Source organism: Balaenoptera acutorostrata, chromosome 1 (assembly GCF_949987535.1).
Source record: "Balaenoptera acutorostrata chromosome 1, mBalAcu1.1, whole genome shotgun sequence".
In the NCBI taxonomy this organism is placed as follows: Eukaryota; Metazoa; Chordata; class Mammalia; order Artiodactyla; family Balaenopteridae; genus Balaenoptera; species Balaenoptera acutorostrata.
The window spans coordinates 128,595,774-128,608,560 of NC_080064.1; the positions used below are offsets into that span (position 1 = coordinate 128,595,774).

The window sequence follows — 12,787 nt, forward strand, 5'->3', positions numbered from 1 at the left end:
AAGTGGAGATAGGCAACCTTCCAGAAAAAGAATTCAGAATAATGATAGTGAAGATGATCCAGGACCTCGGAAAAAGAATGGAGGCAAAGATTGAGAAGATGCAAGAAATGTTTAACAAAGACCTAGAAGAATTAAAGAACAAACAAACAGAGATGAACAATACAATAACTGAAATGAAAACTACACTAGAAGGAATCAATAGCAGAATAACTGAGGCAGAAGAACGGATAAGTGACCTGGAAGACAGAATGGTGGAATTCACTGCTGCAGAACAGAATAAAGAAAAAAGAATGAAAAGAAATGAAGAGACCTCTGGGACAACATTAAATGCAACAACATTCACATTATAGGGGTCCCAGAAGGAGAAGAGAGAGAGAAAGGACCCGAGAAAATATTTGAAGAGATTATAGTTGAAAACTTCCCTAACATGGGAAAGGAAATAGCCACCCAAGTCCAGGAAGCACAGCGTGTCCCATACAGGATAAACCCAAGGAGAAACACGCCAAGACACATAGTAATCAAATTGGCAAAAATTAAAGACAAAGAGAAATTATTGAAAGCAGCAAAGTAAAAACGAAAAATAACATACAAGGGAACTTCCATAAGGTTAACAGCTGATTTCTCAGCAGAAACTCTACAAGCCAGAAGGGAGTGGCATGATATACTTAAAGTGATGAAAGGGAAGAACCTACAACCAAGATTACTCTACCTGGCAAGGATCTCATTCAGATTTGCTGGAGAAATCAAAAGCTTTACAGACAATCAAAAGCTAAGAGAATTCAGCACCACCAAACTAGCTCTACAACAAATGCTAAAGGAACTTCTCTAAGTGGGAAACACAAGAGAAGAAAAGGACCCACAAAAAAAACCCCAAAACAATTAAGAAAATGGTCATAGGAACATACATATCGATAATTATCTTAAACGTGAATGGATTAAATGCTCCAACCAAAAGACACAGGCTTGCTGAAAGGATACAAAAACAAGACCCATATATATGCTGTCTACAAGAGACCCACTTCAGACCTAGGGACACATACAGACTGAAAGTGAGGGGATGGAAAAAGATATTCCATGCCAATGGAAATCAAAAGAAAGTTGGAGTAGCAATACTCCTATCAGATAAAATAGACTTTAAAATAAAGAATGTTACAAGAGACAAGGAAGGACACTACATAATGATCAAGGGATCAATCCAAGAAGAAGATATAACAATTATAAATATATATGCACCCAACATAGGAGCACCTCAATACATAAGGCAACTGCTAACAGCTATAAAAGAGGAAATCTACAGTAACACAATAAGAGCGGGGGACTTTAACACCTCACTCACACCAACGGACAGATCATCCAAAATGAAAATAAATAAGGAAACAGAAGCTTTAAATGACACAATAGACCAGATAGATTTAATTGATATTTATAGGACATTCCATCCAAAAACAGCAGATTACACGTTCTTCTCAAGTGTGCATGGAACATTCTCTAGGATAGATCACATCTTGGGTCACAAATCAAGCCTCAGTAAATTTAAGAAAATTGAAATCATATCAAGCATCTTTTCTGACCACAACACTATGAGATTAGAAATGAATTACAGGGGGAAAAACGTAAAAAACACAAACACATGGAGGCAAAACAATACATTACTAAATAACCAAGAGATCACTGAAGAAATCAAAGAAGAAATTAAAAAGTACCTAGAGACAAATGACAATAAAAACACGATGATCCAAAACCTATGGGATGCAGCAAAAGTAGTTCTAAGAGGGAAGTTTATAGCTATACAAGCCTACCTGAAGAAACAAGAAAAATCTCAAATAAACAATCTAATCTTACACCTAAAGGAACTAGAGAAAGAAGAACAAACAAAACCCAAAGTTAGCAGAAGGAAAGAAATCATAAAGATCAGAGCAGAAATAAATGAAATAGAAACAAAGAAAACAATAGAAAAGATCAATACAACTAAAAGCTGGTTCTTTGAGAAGATAAACAAAATTGATAAACCATTAGCCAGACTCATCAAGAAAAAGAGGGAGAGGACTCGAATCAATAAAATTAGAAATGAAAAAGGAGAAGGTACAACAGACACCACAGAAATACAAAGCATCCTAAGAGACTACTACAACAACTCTATGCCAATAAAATGGACAACCTGGAAGAAATGGACAAATTCTTAGAAAGGTATAACCTTCCAAGACTGAACCAGGAAGAAACAGAAAATATGAACAGACCAATCACAAGTAATGAAATTGAAACTGTAATTAAAAATCTTCCAACAAACAAAAGTCCAGGACCAGATGGCTTCACAGGTGAATTCTATCAAACATTTAGAGAAGAGCTAACACCCATCCTTCTCAAACTCTTCCAAAAAATTGCAGAGGAAGGAACACTCCTAAACTCATTCTATGAGGCCACCATCACCCTGATACCAAAACCAGGCAAAGATACTACAAGAAAAGAAAATCACAGACCAATATCACTGATGAATATAGATGCAAAAATCCTCAACAAAATACTAGCAAACGGAATCCAACAACACAAAAGGATCACACACCATGATCAAGTGGGATTTATCCCAGAGATGCAAGGATTCTTCAATATACGCAAATCAATCAATGTGATACACCATATTAGCAACTTGAATACTAAAAACCATATGATCATCTCAATAGATGCAGAAAAAGCTTTTGACAAAATTCAACACCCATTTATGATAAAAACTCTCCAGAAAGTGGGCATAGAGGGAACCTACCTCAACATAATAAAGGCCATATACAACAAACCCACAGCAAACATCATTCTCAACGGTGAAAAACTGAAAGCATTCCCTCTAAGATCAGGAACAAGACAAGGATGTCCACTCTCACCACATTATTCAACATAGTTTTGGAAGTCCTAGCCATGGCAATCAGAGAAGAAAAAGAAATAAAAGGAATACAAATTGGAAAAGAAGAAGTAAAACTGTCACTGTTTGCAGATGACATGATACTATACATAGAGAATCCTAAAAATGCCACCAGAAAACTATTAGAGCTAACCAATGAATTTGGTAAAGTTGCAGGATACAAAATTAATGCACAGAAATCTCTTGCATTCCTAGACACTAATGATGAAAAATCTGAAAGAGAAATTAAGGAAACACTCCCATTTACCATTGCAACAAAAAGAATAAAATACCTAGGAATAAACCTACCTAGGGAGACAAAAGACCTGTATGCAGAAAACTATAAGACACTGATGAAAGAAATTAAAGATGATACAAACAGATGGAGAGATATACCATGTTCTTGGATTGGAAGAATCAATATTGTGAAAATGAGTATACTACCCAAAGCAATCTACAGATTCAGTGCAATCCCTATCAAATTGCCAATGGCATTTTTTATGGAACTAGAACAAAAACTCCTAAAATCTGTATGGAGACACAAAAGACCCCGAATAGCCAAAGCAGTCTTTAGCAAAAAAAACGGAGCGGGAGGAATCAGACTCCTTGACTTCAGACTATACTACAAAGCTACAGTAATTAGGACAATATGGTACTGGCACAAAAACAGAAACATAGATCAATGGAACAAGATAGAAATCCCAGAGATAACCCCACACACCTATGGTCAACTAATCTATGACAAAGGAAGCAAGAATATACAATGGAGGAAAGACAGTCTCTTCAATAAGTGGTGCTGGGAAAACTGGACAGCTACATGTAAAAGAATGAAATTAGAACACTTCCTAACACCATACACAAAAATAAACTCAAAATGCATTCGAGACCTAAATGTAAGACTGGACACTATAAAACTCTTAGAGGAAAACATAGGAAGAACACTCTTTGACATAAAGCACAGCAAGATCTTTTTTGATCCACCTCCTAGAGTAATGGAAATAAAAACAAAAATAAACAAATGGGACCTAATGAAACTTCAAAACTTTTGCACAACAAAGGAAACCATAAACAAGACGAAAAGACAACCCTCAGAATGGGAGAAAATATTTGCAAACGAATCAGTGGACAAAGGATTAACCTCCAAAATATATAAACAGCTCATGCAGCTCAATATTAAAGAAACAAACAACCCAATCCAAAAATGGGCAGAAGACCTAAATAGACATTTCTCCAAAGAAGACATACAGATGGCCAAGAAGCACGTGAAAAGCTGCTCAACATCACTAATTTTAGAGAAATGCAAATCAAAACTAATGAGGTATCACCTCCCACCAGTTAGAATGGGCATCATCAGAAAATTTACAAACAACAAGTGCTGGAGAGGGTGTGGAGAAAAGGGAACCCTCTTGCACTGTTGGTGGGAATGTAAATTGATACAGCCACTATGGAGAACAGTATGGAGGTTCCTTAGAAAACTAAAAATAGAATTACCATATGATCCAGCAATCCCACTACTCGGCATATACCCAGAGAAAACCATAATTCAAAAAAACGCATGCACCCCAATGTTCATTGCAGCACTATTTACAATAGCCAGGTCATGGAAGCAACCTAAATGCCCATCGACAGACAAATGGATAAAGAAGATGTGACACATATATACAATGGAATATTACTCAGCCATAAAAAGGAACGAAATTGGGTCATTTGTTGAGACGTGGATGGATCTAGAGACTGTCATACAGAGTGAAGTAAGTCAGAAAGAGAAAAACAAATATCGTATATTAACGCATATATGTGGAACCTAGAAAAATGGTACCGATGAACTGGTTTGCAGGGCAGAAGTTGAGACACAGATGTAGAGAACAAACATATGGACACCAAGGGGGGAAAGCCGCAGGTGGGTGTGGATGGTGGTGTTATGAATTGGGCGATTGGGATTTACACGTATACACTGATGTGTATAAAATTGATGACTAATAAGAACCTGCTGTATAAAAAATAAATAAAATATAATTCAAAAATTAAAAAAAAATCTATTCACAGTATATTACTACTTAGTTCTCTAATGGACAGCATTTTCATAGTCTTAATAATGTAAATACTTGATTGATTTATCTAATGATAGTTCTATAACAATATTGGAGGAGAGGTGCCCAAGCATGGTGTAATAGAGTTAAATCCTTACCTACCATAGCAAGACTAAAACAGATGATGTCACATTTGATTTTTTAAAAAGTAGCATTAACATACCACTTAGTATATGGAAGTAATGACTAGAGGGAACAGCTAAGTTAAAAATGTTTGCCTCTGAGAAGAAATATTGAAGATACGTATGCAGGGCAGTAGGTCATGGGACTATTGCTTTTATGGTAAAACTTTCAGGAAATCTAAAAAATATCTTTATTCAAAGATGTCTGGGCTTCCCTGGTGGCGCAGTGGTTGAGAATCTGCCTGCTAATGCAGGGGACACGGGTTCGAGCCCTGGTCTGGGAAGATCCCACATGCCACGGAGCAGCTGGGCCCGTGAGCCACAACTACTGAGCCTGCGCGTCTGGAGCCTGTGCCCCGCAATGGGAGGGGCTGCGATAGTGAAAGGCCCGCGCACCGTGATGAAGAGTGGCCCCCACTTGCCGTAACCAGAGAAAGCCCTCGCACGAACCGAAGACCCAACACAGCCAAAAATAAATAAATAAATAAATAAAGTAGCTATAAAATTAAAAAAACAAAAACAAAAAACTAACATTTAAAAAAAAAAAAAAAAAAAGATGTCTAGTTGATGCTCTTTTCAATAGGTGAAAAATTCGAAGGGAAATAATCAAGCCCTGGCCTCACTCAGGTGGAGGTTCTGTTGAAAGGACATCAGTAGACATGACTCAGAGATATCTGGTAACATATGCTCCAGAGTGAAACGGTTAAGGAACATTGGAGAACCTGAAATAACTGCAGTTGTTTCCTTTGGTGGCCCTAGCCAACCTGCTTAAGACCAATGAACTACTCAGGCTAACCTGTCTGCTAGCTGCCAGCTGATTTTACCCCTCACCAAATAAATAACTAAAACATACATATATAATATATGTAGTTTATATATAATTTGTTTATTTATATATATAATGTATATATAAAATAAGACTCACTGATCCCACAGAGTCTGGAATACAGTAAGTCCCCTACATACGAATGAGTTCCGTTCCGAGAATATGTTCATCAAGTCCAATTTGTTCGTAAGTCCAACAAAGTTAGCCTTGGTACCCAACAAACACAATCATCTTTATAGTACTGTACTATAATAGGTTTATAATACTTTTCACACAAATAATACATAAAAAACAAACACAAAAATAAAGCATTTTTAATCTTACTGTACAGTACCTTGAAAAGTACAGTAGTACCAGCTACAACACTGCTGCTTTTATGCTTGCTTCTGGACATCCTGGGCTTGTAATAAAGATACTGTACTACTGTACTCTATACAGTACTGTACAGTAAAGTACACAAAAGCACCACCACTTGTAGAGGATGCACACATGACAATGTACGCCAGACACGTGAACTAACTTACATGACTGGACATGCGAACACACGTTCACATCTTTGAAAGTTCGCAACTTGAAGGTTCGTATGTAGAGGACTTACTGTATTCTTTCCCTTTTCTCTTATCTCTGTCAGTTGACTCTCTCCTATTAATGTTTTCATTGGTGCTTTGACTATGGCCCTGTGTTGGGATCTTTCACTGAAGATCCCTTGATCCAGTCATGCATCCTCTTCAGCTCTCCATCGCCTGCCCTCTTGGTGCCTGTTTTATTCTAGCAGCCCACTACTAGGGGTCTTCTCACACTCCTAGGGGTACTCTCGGGAACAACTTAAAATGATGCCAGGCTGGCTTTTTCTCCCAGGTGAGTTATATCTGATTTATAGGAAACCCTCACACATCCTTTCCCAAACTCTGGGAGGGCAGGTTGATCCTGGTGCAGCCAGAGGCCACTCTGGCCTCATTAGGTGTGAGGTCTTCTGTGTCCTCTAACTGATTCCAAGGAAGACATCTTCCTAGCATTGAGCTGAGAAAGGAAGCAACCCACTTGAGGAAGGTACACAGTACCTCCTCAGTTCTTGCCAAATCTCTCCACAAATCCTGGCCCTCTCCACACTATGCCTCATTTTTATGTCTTGAATGTGGATGAAGGATACAATATTGTGAATGATTCTCAGCTATTTCCTTTATAGAGTCTGTACATCCATCTATTTACCTCACTTTGGATTTCAACATCCATTGTATCTTGGTGCTTGGTACAAATTTCAATTTCAACATCATGTTACACGTATACCACTAATAGTATAATAATAATAACATGTTTCCAATTTTGGAAAAAATATATTGCATGAGGGGAAATGTAGTAAGTACTAGTAATAAACACTAGGCTCATCTACATGTCCATCTCTCTGACATCTTCCTGCCCCAGTGGGATGAGACTACTGCTGAATCTCATTATCTTTGTGCCCACGCCCTCCGGGACTTGAAACCTTCATGTATAGACTCTCTCTCTATATATAGACTCTAAGTCTCTGAACTTAAAGGCTGATTTCTCTTTTTTTAAAAGGGGAGATTGGCAAGTGTTACTGCAGCGTCAATGATAGGCTTAAATCACAGGAAAAAGCTGCTTTCTCCCTGATCAAGTATTGCAAAGGAATCACCTTCCTCACTCTCTGATTCATACCTAATGCTGTATCTATGAACCTCTTCCAGTCTACTTGGCCAGTATTACCTAAAATCCAGTCCTGTGCTTTGGGAAGCTCAAGTGTAATGGCAGAGCATGAACTCAGGAATTAGACTGACCTGGGATTGAATAAAGTCTATTACTTGCTGTGTGGCATCAGGAAAGTTATTTAATCTTCCAGAACATCAATTTTCTTATCTATAAAATGAAAATAACCCTCCACCTTGGAGGGTTGATAAGAGAATGAAATGAGAATGCAGGTAAAGTAGAGAATGAATGAGAATAAATATTTATTTTGTACCTACTATGTGCTGGGCACTTTACATACATTCTTTCCCAATTTTTCATATACTTATAATATAGGAGTCCTCTATGTGTAGCCTGTTTTCCTGACCAGATTTAGTCATAATCATGGAGGCCCTGTAACTAGGGCAAGAAGTCCATTGGGTGTTCCCTGGCCACCCCCGAATGAGGGCTGGAGTTGGTGTTGCTGCCCTATGTCTGACATCCATCGTTCCTGCAGTAACTGAGTCCCTGGGCCCTTATGCCCCTTGAATCCTTACTACATTTTCCCAGATCATGTGGCCAGTTTGTGCTATCAGTCTGTAACTTTCTTACTTGCACCTCAGATGGTCTTGAATCCCTGTCCTAAACCCAAGCCCTCTTTTCTGGGGGCCCTGACATGCTTAGTCCTGGCTAATTCTCTCCCACTCATACATTTTTTCCACTGGAACCTTGTTTCAAACTAGACAGAGCAACAACATTTTATCTGCCAAGAAACAGCACTCCCTCTCAGATCTTGCTCTTCCCCCCACTTCATGTCAGACCCCGCTCCCTACCCACTACCCTCCTTGGATTCCATCCCTTGGTGCGAATGAAGTTGGTTCTGTTTTATTCCTTTGGACATTTTAATTTGAGCTCTGCTCACACCCCATTTTGCCAGAGTCCTTACCCCCAAATCCTCCCTGACAGTCTCACAGTGAGATTGGTTCTGCCAACTCAGCTACATGTATACGCCCCAACTTCCTGCCCCGCTGACCTACGCTGCTCACGTCTCATCATCCGTGGTGCCCGAGCCTGCAGAGGACTTGAAATCCTCATGGTCCAGACCCACTTCTTCTAGGTCTTGTCTCCATGTTCCCTAGTTATAGTTAGAATTAATTAGGAACGAAGAAAGTTTACTTTGAAATCCATGGGACTTAGCCATCTTCCTAATGGTATCCAAGTCCAAAGTGTTGAGCCGGATGTCGACTGCAAAGTGGTGAAAGGGGACGAAGTCTCCACTTCGGCAGTGGTCACACCTGTGGGCGTTTTCTTCCAGAAAGCGAGCACATTTCAAGTGCATGGCTTTCTTCTGGTCTTTCAGCCACAGCTCATAGGCTGTTTTCTGCATCATCGGGCTGCAGAATCGAATGATGTGGCACTCAATCACCTCGCTTTCCAGCTCACGGAGCTCTTCCTCCTCGCCATGGGCTAGAGAGGACAGAAAGGCAGTGGGCAACAAGTCAGCCCCTGCTACAAAATACAGATCAGTTCTTTTATCAAGATGTGCCTTAAACTAAAGGAAATATGCGTCACTTCCGGGCTCTACTTACCCATTCCTTCAGAAGGTGGTTGCAGAGAGAGGGAGCGATAATTCACCTCAAACGAGGCTGCGTTCTGTTTTAGGGCTATTCGGAGCTCCTTGCCATTCCGGAAACAATCAAAGACGTTGGATTCCACGAGGGTTGCCAGGGCATTGATCATCATCTTCATGTTCCAACAAGGGAGAATCTCAAACAACAGTTCCGTAGTGAAGGTCAGGCCAATGATGGCTGCACATCTCACCAACATCTGGTGGGACAGGCTCATGCTATCCAGCTGGACCAGAGAGATTTCTGCAGGTGGAAAGCCACACAATAGGGAACTAGTCATCTGTCTTTATCAAATACATTCTGGAGATGGACAACTGTCCTGTTCTATAGTTCTTGTTCAATAGAACTACACCCAGCTGAGCTAAGCCAAAAGAAGTATTTGCTTAGTACCTATTTCACAGATAGCACTTGTGTTGGGAGTACAAAAGACGGAGATGCTATAACCTAAAAATATGCATGTCCCATTGGCCATGACAATAAGATTGATTTCAAGGTGTTCTGATTTTGTGTTAAAGTGTGACAAGGGTGTGTAAGGAGAGCAGAGGTCATGGTGAAAAGTGGTCAAAAGGAGCAGGGCCTCCCATCCGTGTTCTGTGTTGACTTCTCCAGCTGCTCATTCTCTGTCTTCTTCACTGGCTGCCCTTTCTCATGGAACTTCCCAGCAATAAGCTTTCTCTCTATCTGCCCCAGGGATTCAGTTATTCTTGTGACAACCCATTACCATCTCTATGCTCATGACCAAGTGTCAGAGAGCTCCTAGCTCCAATTCCATCTTCTCATCTAAGCTCGAGTATCATAGCTCACATGGTTTCTTGGACATCTTGACCAGGATATCCTTCTATTACATCACCCTCCTCAGGGACAAAATATGAACTTCTCAATATGTCCACAGAACACTGTAGAAACCAAGCTAGTCCAGATATAAGTAGGGTTAGCAGATGTAAGCTTTTATATGTAGAACAGATAAACAAAGCCTACTGCATAGCACAGAGAACTATATTCAGTATCCTATAATAAACCATAATAGAAAAAAATATTAAAAAAAAAAAAAGAATGTGGGAATTCCCTGGTCGCCTAGTGGTTAGGATTCCAGGCTTTCACTGCTGTGGCCTGGGTTCAATCCCGGGTAGGGGAACTGAGATCCCGCAAGCTGCACGGTGTGGCCAAAAAAAAAAAAAAAAAAAAAAGAATATATATATATGTATGTATAACTGAATCACTTGGCTGTACAGCAGAAATTAACACAACATTGTAAATCAAATATACTTCAATAAAAAAAATACTGATTAAAAGAAACCAAGTTAATCCACCTTGCTATTTTAGTAGACATAGTGAATGAAAGACAAATGATGCTCTTTTGGAGATAGAGAACTTGAGGTCTCATCCTTGTACGAAACATTTGAAGTTGAACATTTTATAGATGGCATGGATTGGAGCTGAATGCATGCTAGAACATTGCTTGAAATTCATTTTTCTTGAAATGAATAACAGTACATCCCTGATATAAATTCCCTTGTTTGTCATTTCTTATGGAAGTAGATAGCAGGAAAAGTATCACTGTTAGATTTTCTCTCTCATTATTTGATTTCTGTTTAATTGAAAATGTACTATACCTCATTCTTTTATGCAGTTGAATAAAACTTTGTTCAAATCAGACTCCAGCGTATGCACAGGGGGAAGTTGGCTCCTATTTAGAAGCAGAAAAGCCAAGCTTGTAATGGAACCTTCCCATTGCCTGGGCAACACAAAACAAAAAACAAAGCCAGTCTTCTATCTTCCTTTCTCCTTTGTTGGAAGCATCCTAGAGAAAGCAAGAGGGGAATCTAGGTCCTGGAAAATGAACACCAGGTCAAATTTTCTTTACCTTTTAATGATGCTGGCAGTGACAAGTTTTTCAATCTGACACCACTAGCGAGGTTACAGACTTCTTCATTTCCCTCCTCAAGACCAAAAGTAAATATTTTTAAGTCCTCTGTTGGCTTCGCAAAATTCTCTATAGAGAGGTAAAAGGGAAGAAAAGTTGAGAGTCATTGTCCTATTATTATCTGGATTTTCCAATAAACTCCGAGATGGGTCTCACATGAGAAAGAGCAGGCAGAGATGTGTGTTGGCTTGTAAAGTATTCTGGAATACTGTGTTTTAAGTAAAACTGATATATGAAAATCAAAATTTACTCAAAACATATTTTTCCTCCCCTCCCTCCAAGAAAAAAAGGATTGGTAATAACTACAGGATGTCTTCCGTAAGACATGCAGTTTTACAAATATAGCTTATATTATATACTTATATATATACTTGTATGCACATTGAAATACCCACATTCGGAGGCAAACACATTCTGTGGAAGACTGTACTCTACTTAAGATGTGGTTATTGTCAGAAAGAGATATTAAAAATGGTGAAGATTTCAAGATGGTGGAGGAGTAAGACGTGGAGATCACCTTCCTCCCCACAAATACATCAAAAATACATCTACAGGGGCTTCCCTGGTGGCGCAGTGGTTGAGAGTCTGCCTGCCAGTGCGGGGGACACGGGTTCGAGCCCTGGTCTGGGAGGATCCCACATGCCACGGAGCAGCTGGGCCTGTGAGCCACAGTTGCTGAGCCTGCGCGTCTGGAGCCTGTGCTCCGCAGCAGGAGAGGCCGCGATGGTGAGAGGCCCGCGCACCGCGATGAAGAGTGGTCCCCACTTGCCGCAACTGGGGAAAGCCCTCGCACAGAAATGAAGACTCAACACAGTCATAAATAAATAAATAAATAAATAAATAAATAAAAGAACGTGAATTTCTTTAAAAAAAAAAAAACTGAAGCAAATGTGAAAAACCATTTACATTTAAAAAAAAAATCTACATGTGGAACAACCCCTACAGAACACCTACTGAACGCTGGCAGAAGACCTCAGACTTCCCAAAAGGGTGTGCGAGGAGAGGGGATTCACAACACCGCCTAAACGAGCTCTAGAGACAGGTGCGAGCCGCGACTATCAGCGCAGACCCCAGAGATGGGCATGAAACGCTAAGGCTGCTCCTGCAGCCACCAAGAAGCCTGTGTGCGAGCACAGGTCACTATCCACACCTCCCCTCCCGGGAGCCTGTGCAGCCCGCCACTGCCAGGGTCCCGTGATCCAGGGACAACTTCCCTGGGAGAACACACAGCGCGCCTCAGGCTGTTGAAACGTCATGCCGGCCTCTGCCGCTGCAGGCTCACCCGCATTCTGTACCCCTCCCTCCCCCTGGCCTGAGTGAGCCAGTGACCCCGAATCAGCCGCTGCTTTAACCCCATCCTGTCTGAGCGGGGAAGAGATGCCCTCAGGCGACCTATATGCAGAGGCAGGGCCAAATCCAAAGCTGAACCCCAGGAGCTGTGCGAACAAAGAAGAGAGAGGGAAATCTCTCCCCGCAGCCTCAGGAGCAGCAGATTAAATCTCCACAATCACCTTGAAGTACCCTGCATCTGTGGAATACCTGAATAGACAATGAATCATCCCAAAATTGACGCGGTGGACATTGGGAGCAACTGTAGACTTGGGGTTTGCTTTCTGCATCTAAT

At 40.4% G+C, this 12,787-nt stretch overlaps 1 protein-coding gene across 1 annotated transcript in view; it reads right to left on the reverse strand.

Annotated features, from left to right (window-relative positions):
* The window catches only part of ADCY10 (adenylate cyclase 10), an 88,781-nt gene that overhangs the window by 31,566 nt on the left and 44,428 nt on the right, over positions 1 to 12,787 (reverse strand). Inside the window, exons 18-20 of the mRNA XM_007172463.2 lie at positions 11,104 to 11,232; positions 9,201 to 9,482; positions 8,788 to 9,078 (exon numbers count right to left, since the gene is read on the reverse strand). Coding sequence (XP_007172525.2) covers positions 8,788 to 9,078; positions 9,201 to 9,482; positions 11,104 to 11,232 — 702 coding nt within the window. The remainder of the gene's footprint in view (positions 1 to 8,787; positions 9,079 to 9,200; positions 9,483 to 11,103; positions 11,233 to 12,787) is intronic.